This window comes from Phaenicophaeus curvirostris, chromosome Z (genome assembly GCF_032191515.1).
Source record: "Phaenicophaeus curvirostris isolate KB17595 chromosome Z, BPBGC_Pcur_1.0, whole genome shotgun sequence".
Classification (NCBI taxonomy): Eukaryota; Metazoa; Chordata; class Aves; order Cuculiformes; family Cuculidae; genus Phaenicophaeus; species Phaenicophaeus curvirostris.
In genome coordinates, this window is record NC_091431.1 from 53,010,110 (window position 1) to 53,034,317 (window position 24,208).

General features: G+C 39.0%; 1 protein-coding gene across 11 annotated transcripts in view; it reads right to left on the reverse strand.

Moving 5' to 3' along the window:
• Positions 1–24,208, reverse strand: part of MAST4 (microtubule associated serine/threonine kinase family member 4) — a 269,856-nt gene that overhangs the window by 11,806 nt on the left and 233,842 nt on the right. For 10 of the 11 annotated variants that reach the window (XM_069880703.1, XM_069880710.1, XM_069880713.1 and 7 more), the window contains 10 exons: positions 17,001–17,209; positions 16,164–16,302; positions 15,013–15,145; positions 14,136–14,301; positions 11,102–11,203; positions 6,738–6,860; positions 6,381–6,493; positions 4,591–4,718; positions 4,256–4,488; positions 2,210–2,410 (listed from right to left, as the gene is read on the reverse strand). In XM_069880703.1, the coding sequence (XP_069736804.1) occupies positions 2,210–2,410; positions 4,256–4,488; positions 4,591–4,718; positions 6,381–6,493; positions 6,738–6,860; positions 11,102–11,203; positions 14,136–14,301; positions 15,013–15,145; positions 16,164–16,302; positions 17,001–17,209 (1,547 nt within the window). The remainder of the gene's footprint in view (positions 1–2,209; positions 2,411–4,255; positions 4,489–4,590; positions 4,719–6,380; positions 6,494–6,737; positions 6,861–11,101; positions 11,204–14,135; positions 14,302–15,012; positions 15,146–16,163; positions 16,303–17,000; positions 17,210–24,208) is intronic. The other variant, XM_069880714.1, reaches the window with a different exon arrangement.

A 24,208-nucleotide genomic window follows, 5' to 3' on the forward strand; every position in this document is an offset into this window, starting at 1 on the left:
TTTGGTGAATGAGAAGTTTAAACAAGAACCAGAACTTAGAACTGAACTTCCTTCCCTGTAGCACACTCCGTACTTTTTAATGCAAGGGTTAACTGCTTAGATGTAGGCTGTTTTTTTCCTTTTAAATAGGAATCACACTTGTTAACTTTGAAAGAGCAGTTCTCAGCCTCTTCCCAACAATCACTCATGAAAAGAAAATCAGAGTTTGGTAGCAGATATTATTGCGAGTACATCCAGAAAACCCCCACAAATCATCCAGCGGCACTAAATAAAGTGCTAGCTGTTTTTTCTTCTGTTTTGTTTCAGTTATAGATACAGATAAATACTACTGCCATTAAGCCACAATATCCAATTGGTACATAGGAGAGTAACCTAGTGCTGGTACCAAGCCTCCACTTGTACACCCGCTACATCACAGAAGACCACAAGAATCTATTGCAACAATATAAATTACAGTTTCATTTTATTTCATTGTTTTGAAAGCACTAGGTGCTCATGCTTGCACAAATGTAAACAGAATTGCAAAAACATAAAACACTTAAGTGACTGTAACAGGGTGACAGGTCTGCAAAGGAATGCAGCCCAGAAAGACTCCAGGTTTTCTGTCCATGTCAAGTCATGTCACCTGTGGGCAGATATGCTTTGACATCAGAGGTGCTACTTCCTGGATGCAAGTCACGAGAAGCTCCCAGAGATCCCTATCACTGGGTTAGTGCTGAAATCCCACAGAACAGCCAATCCCCGAGGGGGCTGTCAATGTCACCCTCTGGTTCTGTAACATTCACAGATCCCCCGCCCTCTGCTTTCTGCTGCCTGTAGGATGACACATCCTGTGACTCTTAGCTACGTGACTGAGGTTGGAAGCACTGGCCATCTGTTGCTGCAGTTTATTTATGGATAAGCATGAATAAGGTAGGTTTTTCAGACAGTATTAGGTACAGCTAACGTAAGTTTTTGGTTGATGTCAATATAATGACAAAATTTTTAGGAGTAGGCAAAGCTAAGGCAAAGCTTTGGACTTTACAGAACGAGGCTTGATGAACACAGTAAATCAGTCTGCATCAACTGTAAGGTCAGTGACTCTTATTTGATGGCTGTGAAAGAACTACCCAAATACCAACTGACAAATAACTTGAGTATTCCTTGACTGTGTAATTACCTATGCATATATCATGCTCCTGTGATAGCTAGTGTAAAGAATTAGCACACACTACAGGCCCTCTACACGCAGAATTAATAATTATGACATTTGGAAGAGAAATATTATTTGGAAGAAAGGGTCTACACAAGAACAAGCACAAGAGTGTTTACAAACTGCTTGCAGTTTTCAGTGTCAAAACTGCTCTAAACAGGCTGAACACACGGTCATTATCTTTCTCATTGTAAAAATAAACTCTTCATCATCTCTCATGCATTTTGTGAGAATGATCATTCACATTTGGACAGCATCACACAAATGCTAAGTTAACATTAACACCTACTTGTTTTCCTTCAAGCAGAGGCAAAAATATTCCTCTTTAACAGAGTCTCAATATTTTACTCTTGACCTATCTCATTAAAAAATCCTCATCATTAACTGCCAGAATTACAGATCCTGCATAGAAAGCCTACGCTGTTCTTTAAACAAAGGGTAGAAAACATGATGTAGAAATGGGTCTTTCACCTTTCCAGGGTCTCCAAGGCATATGCATAACAGCAAGTTTGCCCACCAAGGTATTAAAGGAGCACAGAGGGTACACATGCTTTACAGCCCAAAGACAGGTGAAGTCTAAGAGGAGAGACAGAACCAACTCTTCAACACTGTATAACTCTCCACTAGCCTGAGGATTCAAAACAACCTGCTGAAGTTACTGCCAAAGCCACCTATGCAGTGGCTTTATGAGGCAAGTGCAGGGTTATGTTATCAGACCAATGGATGCTTAAATATTACACCTAAGGTCTAAAAGCAGCATATGGCAGGTGTGCAAAACTAAGACAAACTCATTTTTAGAAAAAATCAGAAACTACATTTTTGCCTGCCAGAGAAGGTTCCTCAGCTGTAACGTCACCACTGCAAATCACTGACAAGACTGCACTATCTAGTAACACATGTGAACAACAAGAAAGTGTGACACAATCCATTCTGGAATCTCCAAAATGTTGCATTTATGTCATAAACCATCATATATGCATAAACTATAACATTTCAAACAAAAAGATTTATCTCTACCTCCTGGGATCATGAGGGACAAAGCACTTGCGGAAAGGGACTTAGTGACCTTTCCAGAGATCTTCTTTTTCTCTGTGCTTTCTAATCGCTGACGAGCCATGTGAGATGCAACATCACTAGGTGGTTTTGAGGAGTTATCTGCACTGTCCACACTCTCACTTCTTCCATTTATCTGATCTAAATGCTCTGAAAAACTGCCAACTGTATGAAGAAGAAGGGATAAACACATTAAGGGAAAACTGGGGGTAAGTGAGGGGTAACAGTACAGTTTTAAGGCAGGAATTTTTCTTTCTGTTAACAAATTCATAAAACAACACTATGGAAATCTAAGTAATTATTCCAGAATGGAAATATGTTAACATAATGAATTAAAGCAACAGGTTTTTGTAGTCACTGACAATAATTTAAAATAAAACATAAAAGCTAAAATAAGTCTGATATCTCAAGACAGAGCACTCACCTTAGAGAACTTACATCACACATTTATTTTTCATGTGAATTCAAGTAAATTAAAGGCTCCAATCCTACTTAAGTTGCTATGAATTTCACAACTTCTCCAAAATCATCAAAACACTAAGCATAATTTTAATAATTAACTTCTACTTTTATTTTTTAGGTGGTTTTCTACCACTCAGGAGAAAGACATCTAGCACCACTAAATTCAGCATTACAACCACATTGCTGTTAAGTTAATATAACGAACTTCCACAATACGGAATGGAACAGAAAACAACTGTGTTTCAGACAAAGAAAAAAACCCACAAAGGCCTTGTGTTACATGAACAATCTGCATAGGATTTCTTAAAAAAAATTCAGAGTGTCAGAGGGAAGTTGTATGACCTTATGAAACCATGCACCCTGGGCAGATTGCCTGTTTAAAGACACGGCAGTAATACCTAGAATTCCTTTAAGGTCACTGAAAATCCTGTTGATAACGGACCATGGAAAAATGAAATTACTCTTAAGTGTAACTGATAAGGGACAGAAAAGTATCAGATGATTTGAGTTATCACTGTGACCGCTGTGCTAACGCAAACACCATAACACAGGGCCAGGGGGAGTGAGCAAGACTTTGGATACAGCACAGTCAATGTTTTAGACAAGGGGAGGAGATAGAAATGGTTGTACAGCTGGATGAGCCTGAGGAAATTCATTTTCCCAGAAAGGGAAAGAAGGAAGGGGAGAAAAATGTGGGCTATAAGGGAAAATGGGGGCATGAGAACAGAAAGGGTTATCTTGAGAAAACTCATTGAGGTAGAAAAGAGAAAGAAGCTGAATAAATGTGGATATGTAGTAAAGGTAACTGGAACCTATACAGGGACAATCACGAAACCAATAACAGACCTACATCTGTGCTAAGTATCAGGTCTTCTCACAGTTATGCAAAACTCTCCCCCAAACATACAAACCCAGCAAAATGCTAGGGCACTGGATGCTACTGAAATACATGCAAATACCTGAGCTGGGAGAGAGATGTATAAAGAAAAGAAATTATTTAAGAAGGGAATGGTTTACAACACTGCTTCCTAGATTCCTAATGACAAAAGTGATTTCCAGGAGTCAAAGACAATACTGCCAATTCCAAAAGGTGTACATCATTGAGATGTCTTAATTAAAAACATACAACGCTGCAAAACAGAATGCTAGAAAACAGCAATGCAGATTGGTTAAGAATGTCTCCAAGATGACCAGTCAAAAGATTGCCAACTTCAGCAAGAGAAGATATAAAAATAGTTCTTTAAGTGCTCAAGGGATCTAAGAACCCTTTCCTCCACAAAAGGATTGTGCAAACACTCTGTGGTCAAGTCACTGTTCTATTCACTTGTCTGGCAGCACTCCAGAGTCAGTGAGGTGACACCAAATGCTGGCATTTCCTAAAATGCTGAAAATTTTCCATCTATATTTCCATGAATTTTTTTTAGCTTGAGCCCTCTTGGGATATTTTTTTGAAATACAGGACTTCTAAATCCATGAATGTTACTGGTAAACAAAGAAGGTCTACAACTGTTTCTAATGTCATCAGTCAAGAGACTCACTGTGAATTACCTGATAGTGTGGAGCTGCTGATCGTACTTGCTGGGGTGGTTACTTCTGGTTCATCTTGCACGGATTCCTCATTCACAAAAGCAGGTTTTTCCTGTTCCTCCCGGGGTCCCACTAAGCTAATGGAATCATTGTGTTCTCCTTCAGCTGATATGGCCAACTTTGGAAGCAAACCAGAACTGCGTCGCTGCCTGCTGCTCTCAGTGTCAGAAGAGATGGATGTAGATATTTGTTGTCTGCATTAAAAATAAGGAAACCCTCATGCAGCTATTGAGATAAGGTGGCCTGCTACCTGTGAAGCAGCACATTGACCACTCCCAGCACCCGCTTCTACTTACACTTCAGAATATTCTGAACTCCAGCTTAAAGATTCCACAGAAGGCAATGTTACACTTTTTGTTTTGTCTCCTCCATCTTCCTTTTCTTCACCCTGTGTTTGAATGACTCGATCTATGCTAGTGAAAACCTATAACAGAGAAAAAAAAACTCATCACTGATGTATTTGTTATAAAAAGATAGGCAAAAAAAGCGCACATTTCAGTGTTCTAAATGCTTGTGTAGTATTTCAGGGTGCAAACTTCAAACTTCTTGAGCCTTTTTATATTTCCAAGAGTTTGTGTTCTTAAAATGTTTTCCTATTTTGCTTTCCTGGCTCCTTATGTACAGGATCTCAAATAATGTCTCCTCTAATTATGAATTCATCGGATTTCTCCCCATTTCACTATATGAACCAAGAGGGTACAGACAAAATCCATAGCTTTGGGGTCTCCAGGTTACAGGATTAATGTACATCTTGGATTAGTTCACAACCATAAAGCCAGGCAAGGTAAAAAAGCCCTAGCCCTAAGATAGTGACTTAGAATCTACCAGTCAGGTGTGGAAAGCAGAAAAATAAATCTGAATTGACTCTGAAGTTAAGAATAAATTACTCAGCTAAAGGATTTAGAAAAAATAAACTCTGATCATTGGAAGTCTGTTGTTTGCTTAGCTCACAGTTACCTCTCCAGGCAACCTATGCCAACGCTCTATCAGCCTCAGAGTAGAAGTGTTTACTTGTCTTCAGACAAAACTTCCTGTGTTTCAGCTTGTGCCCACTGCCTCTCATCCAAGCTATACCCCAAAAGACATTACATCTGCTACCAGTATCTGAATTTAAAATATGCTACCAGCTAAAAATAAGGAGTTCATCCAGAATGAGGTTAATTACATCCACGATTCCTGCCTGCTCTTCCATAATATCACAGATACAATACATACGTGGTATTACAGAACCAGCATAAAATCCACCAGCTCCTTACAGCATAACCCAGGACAAAACCTACAAACACATACTTTTCAAATACCTTTAAACAGTTCCTAAAGTAGGTTACAGACATTTTTAAATAGAAAACTTTTGAAAAATCACTGCTGGATGCGACGTTAAGACTAAAAGCACACTCATTGGGCATTCCACTTCCATTACATCCAGCCAATTCACCCTGCCCAGTATTTCCTGAGCATGTCCACTCTGCTCCTACCGATATTCCCTGTACAGCAGTAATTGGCTCTCATCTCAACTACTAACTAAACTACACTTTGGACAGTCAGCTTTACCTTCATCCACAGCATTCAAATCAAGCCCTGAAATCTACATCTCTGCTTGACCAAATAACATGCTAAACACTACTTTGCTTTTTCCCTTCAGTCTAGTGTAATTTAATTAATAGCTACTATAGGCTACTACTGGCATCTTTGTTTTGTCATGACCTGCAAAACACCCAGGACACTACTGGAGCAACATGCCAACTACATACAAGGAAACTACCATAAGGAACAAGCATTAGCACTTAACAGAACAGTTTCCTTGAACTTTCTCTTATGCATTCATGACTTTTTTACAGAAAATACCAACCTCTTTATATAATTTTCTATTTCCTTCTTAAGGATTCAAGAAATAACTTTCCTATAGAATCTTCCCGTGTTTTGATTTAAACGTATTAATTTCGGTTTTGCTCTATTTCAGTTAACATTTCTTGAAGAAACGATGATGTATACTTCTCTTCCATATCTAACATTTTGAAACCCTATTAAAAGTAGTAAAACATTTATGTACACAATACCTACTAACGTTATGGTAATTTTTACTTACTTTTGAAAACCTATGTGAACACGAGGAAAACTGTCTTATTTCCAAATTAAAATCTTCATCATTGGTATCATCTTCTTCCTCAGTTTCCATATGGTGGTATTTCTCAGAACGAGCTACAGACAAGTGAAATAAAGCATCTGCATTTATCAGGAAGAATAGGTTCCAAGCTTTAATATTAACTTAAAGCATAATTATAGTTTTAAGATTAATTCTGCTGAAATGTCAAGCCACCAGTGAAATTGCAAGTGGCTAGTGGTTCTCATAAAGGAGATTTTCAAAGCAGTAAGCAAAAGTCAAAGGCAGTGAATATTTAAACAAGGCACTCATCATATTTTTCTAATACCATAGAACACGTACTGTCAAAATAACTTGTGTCATCTTCAGACTCCAATTGTGGAATAAATTCCGCTTTCTGCCTTAGCAGACTATTCCAATCAAGGCCCCTGAAGAACTGATGCTGCTTTACTTCAAATGCACCACCTGGGGGAGCCAGAGAAAAACATTGAGCAAATTACAACAAATCTTCTGACATTATTCCAACTAAGCCCCTGGACAAAAAATGCAAATTATCATAGAAAAGCACAACCATCACTGTAGGCAGGCATATCTACCACCCATTTCCGCTAGAATCTCCTAAATTTGTCAGAGCACCTCCCTGTCTCTGCTTTGTTGTTGCCATTTCTATAGCAGCGGTGGCACTGCTTTATCATCTTCTTCTATCCAAAATTTTTGTTTTTCTTGATATATCATTATTCTGTCAGCCACACATCAGTCAGAATCATCAGATGTAGTAGTATTCAAAAATACAAATATGTGCATGAAATGAAGAAGTACAAGTTAGTAAAAGTTAGAAAGAGATGAAGAATGATTCTTAGTAATTGTTGCTCAATGAAAATTTCATTGCTGATCAGGAGCTCCTTTTGGTGTTTTATTGCAGTAATACACAATTCCATAGGAAATATTTTATCGTTTACCTTCTTATCAATCACTGCCTACTTGTTGTAACGTGCGTGAAACAATTAGACTATCACTTCACGTTAAGAAACAACTATAAGAACGCAAAGAACTACTGGAATTTTTGTGGCCTGGGCAGGTGAGCGAGGATGTTATCAATAACCAAAAATCTGACTCTAAAAACTCTAACAGGAAACCTACAGCAGCATGAGATACTGCCAACTTGATTGTATTGGGCTGTGTGGCAAGGTTTTGGTAGCCGGGGGTCTACAAAGGTGGCTTCTGTGAGAAGATGCCAGAAGCTTCCCCTATATCTGATCAAGCCAGTGCCAGCTAGCTCAAAAATCGACCTGCCACTGGCCAAGTCTGAATTCATCAGTGATAATGGTAGCATCTCCATGATAACACGTTTACAAAAGAGAAATAAACAGCTGCACAATAGCAGCTGGGAGAGAGGAGTGAGAATATGTGGGAGAAAACAATACTGCAGATGCCAAAGTCAGGGAAAAAAGAAAGGGAGCAGGTGGTCCAGGTGCCAGAGCAGAGATTCCCCTGCAGCCTATGGTGAAGACCATGGTGAGGCAGGCTGTCCTCCTGCAGCCCATAGAGGTTATCAGTGGAGCAGATACCCACCTGCAGCCTGTGGAGGACCCCAGGCTGGAGCAGGTGGATGAGTCCACAGCAGGAGGCTGTGACCCCCTGAACAGATCACACTGGAGCAGGTTTGCTGGCAGGATGTGTGACCCTGTGGGGATCAATGCTGGAGCAATCTGTTCCTGAAGGACTGCACACCAAGTAAAGGACCCATGCTGAAGCAGTTCATGGAGGACTGTCTCTTGTGGGAGGGACCCCATGCTGGAGCAGGGTAAGATTGTGAGGAGGAAGGAACATGAGAGGCAACATGTAATGAACTTATTGCAATCCCCATTCCCCATTCCCTAGTGCCACTCAGAGGAAGGAGGTGAGAGAAACTGGGAATGATGTTGAGCCCAGAAAGAAAGAAGGGGTAAGGGGATAATGCCTTTATTTTTTCTTATTTCTTATTATCCTACTCTGTTGTTAAAAGGCAATAAATTAAATAAATTTCCCCAAGTCACGCCTGTTTTGCCTGTGATGGCAACTATTGAGTGACCTATCCTCACCTCGAGCCTTTGGTCAAATTTTTTTCACCTGTCCAGTTGAGAAGGAGAGTGAAAGAGCAGCTTGGTGGGTAACCAGTGGCAAGCCAAGGTCAACTCACACCGCTGATACAGCATGTGAACTTCCCTATGTCAAGGCTAAGTCAGGACAGAGACACAGAAAAAGTGTCAAGTCTCAAGGACTGGTCTTTAAGTCAGAGTGTGAAGATTTCTAGGTCGAATGCTTTGATTTTCTGAGTGCACCAAATAAAAATGAATAAAAGTCAAATCTTCCCAAAGGAAATCAAAATTGCATCTCTTTGTAAGTCGCTAGGCAAAGAGTGGATATTTCTCTGAGCACAGTAATGGAATACTATGTCAGAATTGTGTAATTCTTGTTTGGGACTGGACACTTCAAACCCAAAGAAATCTTTTTTTTCTGGCATTTTCCTTCTTCAAAACAAGTATAGGCTCTATGTCACTTCCTTCAACTTCACTGTGCCACTGAGGTCTCCTGAGCAAATAGAAACTTAGGAATTTCATGGAGTGTTATGCAGCTTGCTAATACATATTTAATAGGGCCATCATTCAAAATGCATGATGGTGACTGGGATAAACCGTGCTGTTTTCCAGCGCCCCTACGGGACCTGTCACCTTGCAGCCTCCATTTCTGTGAGCTGCTTCTGACACTTAAAACCCAAACTTTGTTGCAGTTTCTAAACACCCCTCTGTGCTTCAAAGAAACGGCTGCCTGATTTCCTTCTTCAGACTGCCAGCTCTTTAGAGAACAGTCAAAAGAAATCAGCCTGTAAATGAGCTTCACAGATGTTCCATGTGGTGGCACTGACCATTACAGTACCTAAGCCAGCTTCATTCTGGCCAATTTCGCCTTCTCAACCGCCTACAGTAAAAAAGGCAGAATTTGCATACACTTCTGATCCAACCTCTCACAGAGCAAGAGCCTTGAACCAAAATTATGTTTACCAGGAAAAAGCATCCAGGCAATGAAACAACAGTGCCTGAAAGGAGTATACTTAAAATAAGGGAATGGAACTAGTTGTGGCTCTTAATTCTGCCTTCGGCGGTGGTGCCCCTTGCAGCAGACAAAGCAGGCAGGAGAGAAGGGCACACCACCTCACTCACTCTTAACTTGTTCAACATGGTGCAAGGGAGAACAACAAACTTTGCTGAGTGCTGCTTAGCCCAGACCATCAGCTACACTGAAATCTAAGGGCTGTTCACACAGATCCCAGATGCTTAAGAAGCAAGGGAGCTGCAGTTCACTCATCACAGGCATATCATCATGTCTCAAAGGAAGACCTGTCACTTGGGACTGCATCAATAGCAACTGGGGTCTGGGTTATACTCACATTCCCCCCCGAGTGCCTGTGGTAATGCTAACATGAACTGATTCCTAAAGCTGTCCTTTTTCTTTTAGCTGTAAAAATATGGAGTACAATCTGACCACTGGACTTAGTTTTGCCAGGAAATTTTCCAAGTACTTCCACGCTTACTCACCTGCCGCTTGGTTTCCTTAGCACGCTCGATGAAGGCGGCCTTTTTTACAGTGATTACATAGTGCTTTGCTCTGTGGGGTGGCAGCCAGTGACTAGGGTTCTCATACACTTACACTTTAAAAATCATGCACAATACTCTTCACTACTGCCTCCCACCCAGATTCCCAAATAAAACCTGCTCCATCAACAAATAAATAAACTCCGTTACATAAATGCACAGTGCCTTCGTTAACCTATGCAGACGCATTGCTTCTAATACCACATGCCAGGTTCTTCTCTTGCAATGGAAGGAGCACAGCACTGAATGACCACAGTGGAATTATCTGGCGGCTTGTGTTCTCACCAATATCCATTTACTTCCTTAACATTCACACTTCTGGTTTTATTCTTTTTCATGCAAGGCAGTAGTGCCTGCTAAATGAGAAGACCTTTCACAACACAACCTCAGTCAGTCATTTCTGAATAATTAGTTCAAGTACTCATCATCCACCCTAAAGCCTACAGGAACTAATTTGTGAAGCTAAGATACTTCTGAAAAAGGTAGCATAAGTTGTTCATTGATTCCCCTTCTCTGTGTCTGTGTTTAGGTATTTAATACTATATTCACAGAATCACAGAATAACCAGGTTGGAAGAGACCCACCGGATCGTCGAGTCCAACCGTTCCTATCAAACACTAAACCATATCCCTCAGCACCTCATCCACCCGTGCCTTAAACACCTCCAGGGAAGGTGAATCAACCACCTCCCTGGGCAGCCTGTTCCAGTGCCCAATGACCCTTTCTGTAAAGAATTTTTTCCTAACGTCTAGCCTAAACCTCCCCTGGCGGAGCTTGAGGCCATTCATGAAGGAGCCTTATCCAATAGCTAACTGGATCTTTGAGAAATTAATTTATCAAATTAAGAGAAGAGTAAATGCAAATGACCACATGTAAACTCCAGAAAAAGGACAGTCATCATCATCCTAATTTCATATTACTGGTCTGAACCTATAAAATAAATTCTGCAATAATGGAATATTGTCATACTAGTTGCCTTGACAGATGTAGAACAAACAGGTGAACAAAAGCTCTCAATGCTGAATAAAGAAGCTATTTCTAGCACGCTAGCAACTAAAAGGAGTGCCTCCTAACCTGTTCCTAGTCTTTCCAAAGGATTCTGTCTTAGTAGCAGGGTAATCAGATCCTGGGCATCCGGAGGTGGTGCTTCATCCTTTTCAGGCCAGTTGATTTCATCTAGACAAAACAAAAACTCATTTGTTATTACTGAAGTCTGATCTCAACATACAGCAGAAACTGTGTGACAGCTCTCCTGCCAAGCTATCAGTAAAGCTGGAGTTGAGGAAGCTTTTTCAAGTTGCTCTCTGTTGCACACCAGTTACTTCCAATTTTTATACCCTCTATATATGCTCCATAAACATATTGTTATGTTTCCTTTTCCTCGGAAATATCTTTCAACCCAAACCAGTGTTTAATAACATAATGCAGAATGCTTGGCTCACAGAAAACTACTGCAAAATACTAGCACAACTTGTACGCTGTTCCTTCACCCTGCTCGTCCCCGCCCCTTCCAATAATAGTGTAAATTTTAATTTTGTTCCATCAAAACTGCTGTTAAGATGGACAGAGCTGACCTGAGACGGCAGCCACTGCTCACACCTGTAAGCCTCCTCTAATGCTAGCGGACTCACTGCAGTCATTACTCCCGCTACTAAGGGCCAAGGTATCAGAATCTCCTCTGGAGAGATATATGCCAATGGAGCTTTCTTCCAAGTGTCTCATACTTCAGCAGAAAGCCACCTCACTCTACTCTTACACTTCTAAGGCTTTTGCATGTCATAGCAAGTTGGACCTAGATCATGCAACCAAGATATTAAACCCTGCAGTATTCAGGTGAGGCTGAATAAAATTCTGCCAAACTTTCATTTAAATTAAACAATGGAAAATTGTTCCAGTTTCAAATGAACGTGAACTTTACAACAGCTTACACAGCAAGTTTTGTCTGGTTTTCAACAGGACCTGCCTCCGCAAATATAATATATTGCAGGTTTAGACAAAACTCTGCAGGACTTTCTTAGGAGGTACAAGGATTTGGGCATTAGAAAAACAGAAAACTGAAAGTTCAAGAAATACAGAAGATATAAGGATTTTGCTGTCATTGTATGATCTCAACTCTTCCTTCAAAATGTTCATCACTGGGGAAATGATCATCAGAAGCCACACAAGTTTAATCTTCCAGAGTTTAAGGAAAGGTACTAAAATAAACAGGTATGGAATGTAACCTGCTTCAGGAGCATTATTTTTAAACTAAATAATTTTAAGCATCTAAGATTACACTGACATCTCCCACAGCTGCATTCTTACAACTTTAGGCAGAAATTTATAACTTTACCCATGGAAAATGGAATAGAAGTCTAGGCTATAGTTTGGGCTCTTTAACAGAGCTTTTACTGTTGAATAGAAGGAGATCATGTATTTTAGCACAGGAAACTTATCCAACAAAAGAATTCTTCTGCAGATGCTCACAGTCGGAATGACTTCAGTAAGGAAGAATAATTAGAATCAAAAGGAAGAAACTGACAAGCCAGCATCAAAACAAAAAACCTGGCTGCCCAGTCTTGATAGTGGGTGGAAAACAGATCAGGTTTACAAGCATACACTTCTACAGATAATTTCTGGAAGATAAATGGACACAGTCTAACAGATAGTTATTTACTTAAGTATCAGCTAAAGTGTAATACATGACAATTTGTCTTACAACATGTAAAATTAATGCCACATGCAAAATAAAGTCTAAAGTGCTACTCTGGTCATTAATTTTAGACTATTCCCTCCCCTTCTCCCCGTCAGGGAGCATAAAGATAAAAATACATGTGCATGTGTCTGGAAATGCCATAAAAATGTGAGTTATTTCCACATTTGCCCACCTACAGCTTCCACTGAGGTTTAAATGTGATTTGGAAAACAAAGCACGAATAAGTATCACAGCCATAAGGCATCCAGAACAAAGCCAGCATTTGCTGCTTGTGTTAATTAAACAGTTGATTCTCTGTGCTACCCAGGCCGTAGCGTAGCACATCAGAAAACAACACGGTTATAAATCTATGAGCAGCGAGGATGTTATATAAAGAGGTCATATACTACAGGCAACTCACAAATCCACTTCATTACAGTTTGCAAACAAGTCTGGCTTTCAACTTCAGAGACAGAGGAAAGCAAGATGATGATAGAGTGTCTCCTTAAGTACAAAAGGAGATTTTTTGCCATCTGGGAGGAACGAGGGGTGCAGTTAGTTTTGTTTCTGTTGGGGCTTCTGTATGTTTGGTTTTGTTTGGTTGTTTTTTCTTGTCTTAGCTACTGGACCTTTTAAGTAGATCACAAAACGGACTGGGAAATGCTCAGCAACAGAGGTGCCATTCTGCTAAACTTCTGGCATCAATACTGGCCCTCTACATCTATGCATCTGGGAAATTTATGGAAACAGCAGGTAGGATAGTAAACAATTCTGTTTAATTATCACTCAGTTTTGCCACAAGCCACATAACAATTCTTAGGGTCAGCTTGCAGGTTAAGATCTAAAAGGTTATTGAATTCTAAATGGAAGAAGAACAGCTGCTACAGAAATAACATTACACTACAACAATCACCAATGAAATCATTAACAATCTGTGAACTGAATTTGTTTCCTTCTCTTTCTCATTATTTATTATTTGGGAGACATTTCTTTTAGGGTTTTATTACATCTTTGTTAATTTATTCGTTGTGCCATGAGGCATTTTCCCATTTATGCAAATTTATTTTAACTGTTTCTTCTCTGGTATCATTTCTTTACTGAAGACTGTAATCACTGTGCCACAGTGGTCCTACTTTTCTACTAATACTGCTTTTCTTTTTCAAACAGTTCTGCTTGAACCCTGTCCTCCACGTTACTGCATTTCAGTACTTTGCAACGATATAGAGTAAGTTCAGCTTTTAATCCAAATTTATTTTTTACGTTTTGACAGCAAATTGTGTATTATAATATTATGACAACGGTGTTTTTCTGAGCAGAACTAGCTTGAAAACCTTGTCTATCAATAAAGTTGTAAATACCTTTACTATTAACAGAAACTGAAATGTGTACAGCAAGCTAAGAAATTTGGGTTTCTTGTTGTTGTTTGATTCTCACCACTGATTACTTGTCCAAACAGCTCTTCTGGTGTATCTCCAAAGAATGGCACACATCCAACAAGAAATTCATAAAGGATAATTCCCATAGCCCACCAGTCCACTGGTTTTCCATAGCCCTGTCTCAGTATCACTTCAGGTGCTATATATTCAGGTGTACCACAGACCTAAAAGAAAGAAGACAAGCATAACAGTAGAAGAAGTTTAAGTGAGCTATGTCAAATAAACTGCAATTCTTGAAACGTAAAATAATATGGAAACACAGAGAAGTGGAATTCAGTAGGTTTTAGTCTGCTGATTGCACAATAGCTAATGTTTTTAGAGTGATCTAGCCAGATTCACAGGCACCATAATCAACATTCACTTATCTGTCAGGCACAAGACAGTTTGCATTTCGTACGCTGGAGTCCATCACACAAATACTTTCTTTAACTTAAATACAAGTAAATAATTTTACATTAAAGTTGTGATGTTTTATCTTAAGCAACTTTTACAGTGAACAGATTGTGAGCAATGGTAATGAGGCATGCTTAAGGGGAAATGGGCCATAGCAAGGATTTTAGCACCCTTGGTTGTACAATGCATCATGAACTCCACAAGTACTCTGCTGAGACTTTTGAGTTCCTTGTAAAAATAGTTTCCCATTTGTCTCTTTCACAGATTCACTTGCACACAATTAGACTGTTCATTTTACTAACAGATCCTAATGTAGGACGAAAAGAGCCTCAAATAACCTGCAAGTGTCAGTAAACTGACATAACCAATTGGAACAGCAACACAAAAATAACATCACTTACGATAATTATTATGATACATTGTGCTGGCAAAACATCATTTCATTTGAATACTCAATGTAGAAGCGAAAAAACTTGTCTTACTTGTTTGTCAAGGAATTCTCTGGCATCCTTCTCAATGTGACCCTCATATAGATTGGTAGTCAGACTCATTAGCCCCACCTTTGACAGGCCAAAGTCTGTAAGCTTTATGTGGCCCATGGATGTTACCAGCAAGCTGAAAATTCAATGATCTTAAGTTACAAGAATATAGTTCAACAATATGTACTTATTGTTATTATTATTATAATAATATTTAGGGGAAAATACTTCATTAGCACTGCGATAATATTAAGACACCTTTAAAAGTAATTTAATGAGGTACAAACCAAACAGGTTAAAAAATATAACTGTCTTAGATTTGTTACTATTATTATCAGATGTAAACAAATTTTTTATGTGCAATTGCATAACATCTTACAGACCTATACAGGTGTTGAGACCTGAATAATAGATGCTTTGAAGAAAAAGAAAAAGACATCATCTGAAAGACCGAGAACAGGCTAGAAGTTGCTTTTGAAGTGAGGAGAGCTTTTTTGGTCTTTAACAAGCTGGGTCGTTCATTTAAAAAAAAAGCAGGTATTAAGTAAGTCAGTCACCTGGGTCACCCAGGTTTGTTGGGTTTTTTTTAATTTATTTTTCCAGATGTGAATCAGGAAGATTACTGGAGCTGCAACAGCCATATTTTTGACTGCAGCTACCTATTCCAATATTATTATTCATGTGTACAGGAGCAGTATTGTACTTCTAAATATCGGAAAAAAAACCCAACCAAAAACAGGCAACAGGAAAGATTCCCCCATCTGGTCAATCATGTCTTCACATACACCAGTATCTGCAAGATGATAATGCTTTGTACTAAACACTGTTTTAAGCATAATTTGGAAGACGTTTTCTTTAATAAGCCAAATGCATTTCCCTCCATTTCAGCATTTCGGCCAGAAGTATTCTTTTTTAGCCACACAAATAGCCTCTTCCATGTTAAAAATAGACATTTTCAGCATGCTCTTTCATAAAAATCGTATTTTTTTTTTAACTGCAGGCAATGAAGATTCAAATTTTGTACAGAAACAGTGAATCTATGTTACAGTCACAATGTAAAAAAAAAATTAAGAAACATTCAAAGCAAGTTTCCATCTTTCATATGTCATCTAATGATTTCAAAGCCCTCTTTTGTTTATACTGAATATACATACTTGTCTGGTTTCAAATCCCTGTGTACAATTCCATAATTATGAAGGTATTCCAACGCAAGAACAGTCTCCGCAAAGTACATCCTTGCCATGTCTACAGGTAAAGGACCCATATTTTTCAACAAAGTTGCACAGTCTCCACCTGTGGAAACAGGACAAGTGCTCTAAAAGACGCTATAAATTCTGACTTGTATCGGTATAGTCCATACACACTGCAGGGAGAGACACAAACCTTAGTCATCAGTGTTTATTTTCCAGTTGGATGATTCAATTGAACATGTAACCACATCAACTACTGAACTGGGAACACAGTGTGAAGCTGGGAGGGGACTATACAAAGGTTCAGCTGGAAACCAATGAAGTCTATGCTACCACTTCCAGTTGGGTGGGGAGGGGGAACGGAGAGAAGGGGACCCACACACAACCATAGCCTGAGTACTTCACCTCGCACTGTCTCTGTCCACTATCCTCCTTCACCATCAGCACCTTTTTGAATAGCTTCCTCTTCCCTCTTTCTTTGTAAAAATAACTATTACAAATACCTAATGAAAATTTGAACTTTGAATGCTAAGATGCCTATTATTACAGTCTAGGAGGAGCTTTATTCAAAGAGCACTTTTTTTCCCATAACAGCTGGAGCACAAGTGTTTTACAAGCTCTCATTGGGAGATAATGACTGGGAAAAAAGGCACATTGTTATTGGATTTATATCCTAAATCTGCATTGCCAGAGTGCAGAGGATACACAGGGGACCTTTCTAATGCAAGTACCACAATTTTTTTTCTTTCTTGGTGTAAGAAAACTCCGTTCTTCCTCTGCAAAGCAGAACAAACATTTTACCTTCTACATATTCCATGACCATGCATAAATGACGTCTTGTTTCAAAGGAGCAGTACATGCTGACCACAAAAGGATTTTCGGCAAATGTCAGGATATCACGCTCTACAAAGGCCTGTTGGATCTGGTTTCGGAGGATGAGATTCTGCTTATTAATTTTCTTCATCGCAAATCTTTGTCTGGTTTCTTTGTGTCTCACCAAGTAAACCGCACTGAAGAAGTTCAAGGTGGAGAGAAAGAGAATAAAGTCTGAATAGCTATTAAAAATTTATTTTTTTACAAATAAAGAAATATTTTTAAACTGTATATGTATTATCTAAAACACTTGGTTTTAATTTAATGTAGCTGACCTGCCTTTCACATCACAGAATGGTTAAAAACCCTCATTTTGTTTCATAACCAGGATGAGTCTCAGTCAATAGAAATTAGCACATCAACAAAAACAAACACCTCCCCCCACTCCATACCCCAAAGCAAACAACAGGTACAGCGAACGCCCCCCCTACAGATAAGGCAAATGCTCTCAGTTTATGCAGATTTGGGGCATTTCCATCAACAAAGGATTATTTATAAAACTGAGCTATGGCACAGCATTAAAAATCATTCTGACAAATGCTTATTCTGTCAGTGTGCTGTCATAATCATGACTCAGACTCTTGTGCATGGGACTTTAAAACATTTCACAGTTTTTTCATGAGGTAGCTGAGAAGCTGCTCAATAGGGTGCCTCCCTCATTGCCAGGTGCAAAATCTTCTGTTCTTGTTCAGTTCCTGACATCAGCACTGATCCGTATCAAGGGCAGGTCACCAGTAGGTAATCCGAAACAAAGATCACTCTGTTAACTGCATGGTAATGTGGGATTACGATATATTTTGACATGCAGAATATCCACTGGGTACTGAGTACAAAGGTTCCTGTAAGCTTAGTTAGATAAGGTCAGGCAGTGATGGAAGCAAAGTGAAAGAAAATCCCCACATGGACAACCCTTCTTTCTTTCAAGGTTCTGAAGGAGGAATCATCCTGCTGTGCAACACTGACACACGACTTCACTGCTGTATTTCTCAAAATCTCTTGAGCAAATCCTGAAAATGTTTGCCTTGTTTGAAATCTACTTGGTCATATTTAATGCTTATAGCATCTCCAGTACATAATTACCACAGCAGTGAGTGTTTATGGAAAGAAAAGACTAAAAGGACAAAATAGAGGCGGGGGGGAAATGTGACTCAATTATGTAGTTTTTAAATTCAATTTGTTGTCCCCATGAGGTCCAATTATGAGCATACAATTGTTTAGTTAAACACAAAAGCAATTCTTGCCTTACTATTTCCATGGAGAAAGCTACCAAAGTTACAGGCATTGAATTTTTTTTTTCTGGCTTTCCTTTGTGGAGGAAATTTTTTTTCTAGAAAAGGTAGGTTCTTACTGATTCCAAAAGCTTACATTAATCCTTCTGAATGCAGGGCAGGTAAAACATTACACCAGTATGAAAGTAGGGGAAAACCACCTTGGACAAAAACCAAGACAAACCCCACCCTGCATGTCTCCTACTAACTCTCACGCCCTGCTGCCCCTCCCAAGCTAGAAGAAAGATCAAGTTATTCAACTCCAGTACTCCTTCCTGCTGGCTTCATGCCTCTTGTCCTCCTGCACCTCTTCCTACTGCTTCCCTTTGCTCACTTTTCTATCCTTCCCCTTCACTACAATTCTTATCCTTTGCTTTTCTTTCCCTTACAGTCTGCATTTCCCTCTCTCTTTTGTCGCTACCTCCTCAGTTAGTCTTAGCTACTTAATCTCCTATAGTTTCATCTTTTCTTTTCCCTATTCCAGGTCCCTTGTGCACTCATGCTATGTAGAAAAGTGAGTCCTTCAGGTGACTGCAGGCAGAATCCTCCAAAAAAATAAAGCTATATGAATGAACTGAGGACTACCTGAGGACTCGGCATGCAGATCTTTCTCAGAGTGTTAATTTGGACAGTGTGCCAAGATGAACTCTTGAAAGATGGACATTAACCCGAGCATATTATTACAGCATCTTAACAAATCACCTCTGCATATCATATGGATTTCTAGGGTCAATTCTACTATATTTACAGATGAAGAACCACTAAGTTCTAAGCACTATCTAGTCTAGTAAATATCTGGGATGTGCTGCTCATGTTTCCCCAGGTCTTTAAATTACACTCTACACTCCTACAGTCACAGACACATATAACTTTCCACTAGAATTCAGTTATCTTCAATTCCTCTGAAAAAAGAAGTTCAGTTCAAGAGTACCAGATGATGAAGACAAGCGCAACAACTGTGTGTCTCAGATTTACATATGCATGCACCATTCATCCTATACAAAGTGCTTTTAAATTACCTTCAACACATAACAATGTTTAACATCATTTATTCACATCACCTGACCACCGTAACCCCAGCAAACATCATCTAAGCTTTACAAAGAAAATTACGCCTTAGTCAGCAGCACATTATCCCCACAGAAGACCTCCCTTCTTCCTTGCAGATGTTCCCGGTTCACAGCAGTGATGCCACTTCCTCAGCCTAGTAGTACACTAAACTAAGAGCATTGCAACATCTGCACCTGGGACTGCCTGCGACACTAGTGTTCTCAGCTCCCAGAGTTTGAAAGAGAACATTAGAATTTGCTGGAAATGTGAATATGAAATCTTCCAAAAGAGAAACAGGTAAATAAAGATACATAAGTTGTGAGGAAGGTTGGACTGATGATCCCGTGGGTCTTTTCCAACCTAGTGAATCTGTGGGAAGAGGGAAAAGGGGAACGGGAAAAGGGCATCTTTCATATGTCTGGACATAAGTGGGTCTTCAACTTAATCCAAGAGCAAAGCTTGGAGTAAAGCATACATCTGCTAAGATGCAACTGAGAACTTCAAGATAAAATGGGAATAGCCACATTGAATTCCAACGCATAACTCTGTCTCGGGTTATTTTGAACGCTTATCCGCCAGCCTTGAAGTATGTTTCTGTTATTGTATAACATGTAGATTGTAATGGCCTTCTAGTTTCTGTTCACCCCCTTGGAAGTTGTCACGTTGATACACTCTTGCGAACCTGGCATTGAACTTGGTACCTTATTTTTTCCCCCTACAGGCTCCTTTTCCAAAATCTATCTCCATTTTTGTTTCAAAACTCTACAGCCGGAGCACCAGAGAAAATGGTTTGATTTGTATGTGCTTTTAGAAGAGAGCACAATACCTCAATTCCTGCTTTCTTGGCACTGATCATTAAATATTGCTCATGCTTTCCAGTATATTATAAAGACAATGTAAATATGAGAATTCCTTTAACACACAAGTAATGTATTAAGAACATCCACACTATATGATTGCCCTGTCGGTCGATCCATTCAATTACAGCAGTGGTTGCTGCAACCTCTACTGGTTTCAAATGAAGAATTTGCTTCCCTACCTCACCCCTTTCTGTTCTCATAACATGGTGACAAGAGATTTCCAAAACACCCTCTGATTTCACTGTATGAATCTCAAGACCTACACAAGGGTCCTGCATTTTACTGATGCTGTATTTCAATACAGTATAGTTTACTTTTCAAGAGAAATAAGAAAATTCATGAACTTCAGCATTGTCCAAACATTATCTTCCTCCATTTCCAAAATAAGCCTCAGCTCAAAAAAAGTATCTCTAAAATACCTTTAATTAGGTACAAATATAAAACACTGTGCACAAGTTAAGGTGACAAAAAAAATGTTAAACATTTGACTGGGCTCCTGAATTGCTCCGATTTAAAACTGTGCAATCTATCCCATCAATCATACAACTAAGATTCCTTTTTATTCCTTGAAGTGCTTACAGGCTTCAGATCTAGTTTACAGATTTTCAGTAACTCCAACTTTTAGAATCATCTTACAATCTAGTCTACATTCGATGCTTGAAGCTAATGTAGCTGTGTCACTTGCTTTGATCTGATTCTCTAATTTGGCAAAGGACCTTGAACTCCCTTTGGAAATACAGGTACTATACCTGCTGCTTAAAAGTTACAGATGCCATGTGTCGCAAATAACTTTCTGAGAACACACTGCTAAATTGTGTACTACCCTGGAATTGTGTCTGATGTTGCCTCTAGTGAGGAGGAACCATTTGTGAGGTTGTGATTTGTGCTACGACAACACGGAGAGTTATTTAAGATTAGAATTTATAGGTAGCACTGCACTATTTCCTAGGTAGGTGATGCCCATGATCAGGTAAGATTTATCTGGGGGCAAGGGGAAATGCACTAAAGCATTGTAGTGATCCTAACACAACCATCCAGTGTGCTGTGGCTCTCACGAGTCCCAGGACAACATACACAGACTCCTCTTAGCAATATTTCAGACTTAACCTAGTCCACCTAGGAACATATGAGAAGCTGGCCACCTGAAGAAGAAAGCATGATGGCTGTGATCCTTCTCTCACAACTGATACTAGACTCTAGTTGTTACAGTGTGTCACAAACTCTGATAATAAAATCACCTCTCCATACCTAACAAAAGCAAAGTCTTCTGTCTTTATGGCAGCTAGTAAACACACATGCAAAATGCTGAAGCTGCTGTTGAGATTTCCCATGGGTAAACTGTTCTGTGTTTGCAAAAAAAAAACCACTTCAGAAATTGAGCTCCTCAAAAGTTTGAAGTATACTGCACATTCAGAAGGACAGAATTCAAGAGCTTCAACATGGTAACAACCTTTATCTACTACCGAGAGGACTGCACTACCTGCCACTATCATATCCTGACACATATTAACAACAGAATTAAGAAAAGGTACTTGGCCTGTGCTGTACTGGGAAGTGAGACTTACTTGAAAGCAATTAAGTTCACCATCTTGTATAAGTCCACAATGAATGATGAAGACCCCTATCAGAGAAACTGTCAGCCTCTACATTCTAAACTGCTCTTTAAAGCTGTGAGCTTTTCGGAATCGCAGCCTCCTACTCTGCACAGACTAGTCACCCACAAGGGTAAACAAAAAATAGAAGCTCATTAGACCTGTAGTCCATTCAGAAGTGGTGCTACCTGGGGGAACCCACAAAGCCACACCTCCCTCTACCCCTTCCATTTCTGAACTGGTGGCTACCAGTCTAATGATGAATTAATCTGACTTACAAAGTGTTATTCAGCAGCTGGCTAAGTTTCTTAGTCCCATTCCCAATGCAACTACACATGAGGAAGTATTATTAACGATGCAGAGATGCAACAGGAATGAGCACTCAAGGGGACAGAAGCAGCAGCTGCTAAAGCCAACACTGCCTCAGAATTTTTAAATTTATCAAGCAACACCATTAGCCAGTACGTCATGTATATATCGACATTACAGTCTTTTAGAAGTAAAGGCATTCCAGGTAGGCACAAAAGTGGTCTCATGTATTTGCTTTAGGCAGATACAAGCATCCATTGTTGAAGGGCAACTGAGGTAACATCATCCGGTTCCCTGAAATCAAATGTCATCTTTATCTTTTTTGAGCTGATTGCGGAAACCAGGCTGATGCCAACTTGAAGAGATGGACTACTACTACTACCTGCTACCTCTTGTAAGCTGGAATACAGAAAAAATGCTGCTGTGATTCCAGTAAAAGTTTAAAATTTGGGTAGCATGAAAAGTTTTGTCCGGCTGAAAAAAATCACAGACAGGTTGTGAATCCATTAATGACTTGGCAAGCATCCTACGTGTTTACTGATTCACAGCTTGTTTAACTTCTTGTATATTCCTAGCTGTTCCCAAAAGCACAATATACCTCATCTACTACACAGTCATTTAATTGTACTACAAATGAGTTTACCCAACCAATTAAAAGCAGAGAATTGCTAAGATATTTACTCAAACCTTCCCAAAACCAATAGTTTGTATTTAAACTCAACAAGTTCAACAGATCTGACAAATCTCTGCTACAGCATGCCAAGATCACCAATTACTCCGTCAAGCAGTCAAAGCTTTCAATTTCACTAATGAAGGTAAAAACATCACAGCAAAATCAAAGATAATGTATGGGCTTTTTATAAATTGGTTCAGAATGAAACCTTCCATTATAGCCTCAAAATAAATAAAATATTACAACAGCATACTAAATCTTTAATAAGTCAGAGCATAAAATATGCTCACAGACACATTTTTGAGACTAGATCAATGAAACAGATAGAATTCACACATATTTAGGTTATTTCAAAAAATTAATGGTCTGGAAAAACATGGAAGGAAAAGAAATCCTTGTAGCATAACAATAATAACTTTCATTTCAGCTGCTTATACTTGTAAATAAACAGTAAAAATGCCTGTAGGGTAGTTTATTGCTTTTTATTCACAGATGGAACAGGTGTTATTGCATTATTACATTAAAAGAGCATTTAGGTTATCATGATGTGTTCCCCTTTAAACATGACTGTAAACATGAGTAAATTAACAACCAGTCATATTAGTGCCAACAGAAAAAACATTTAATGAAGATCAAAAACTATTCCGTCAATATTACAGTCCCACTTACTTGACACATGACAGTCAAGACCTTCAAACACACAGGTAGTTTTGAAAAAGTGATATCCTAGAAAGTTTAGGAGCACAAGCCTCCGCAATTTAACAGCAGCTAGGGGGAAGTGACCAGGTGCTAAAAAAATGTGAAAAATACTTCTAAAAGTATTGTCTCACAATCCACTGATTGTGTTCCTTTCCCTCAACATTAATTAGTAAAGTACTGAACGTTTGTTTTCTTTCTTGTTCTTGATTTTTCTCTTAACAAGTAACCATTTAAAAAAAAAATCCAAACTAACAAAATATATTTTGCTATTTTTTGCTTAAGGGTGGAAGTAATAACACTCAACTGAACTGATGAGATCTTCAATTTCCACTTATTTCAATATTACCACAGTATAACCCGTCAACCTACCTGTTTTAACATCTGCTAAAGACAATAACAGTTCATGCAGAATCTTGATACACTTCAAGGTGTTTGAACAACTTTCCATCACATCTCCTTTTCTTTACAAATTTATCAGGATTTCATTGGATTATAACACTTATATTGCTATTACATATTACTGGCATTAAAACGTGTTTCATAGCACTGATTTTCCCCGAGGGAAAAAAAAACAAACCAAACCCTACATGCCAAAGCCATGGCTTTTTATCCTTTCTTTTTAAGCTTTTCAGACCCTTACTTATGTGTGGCTTCAAATGTACAGTTGTCTCCAGTCTATACTTCT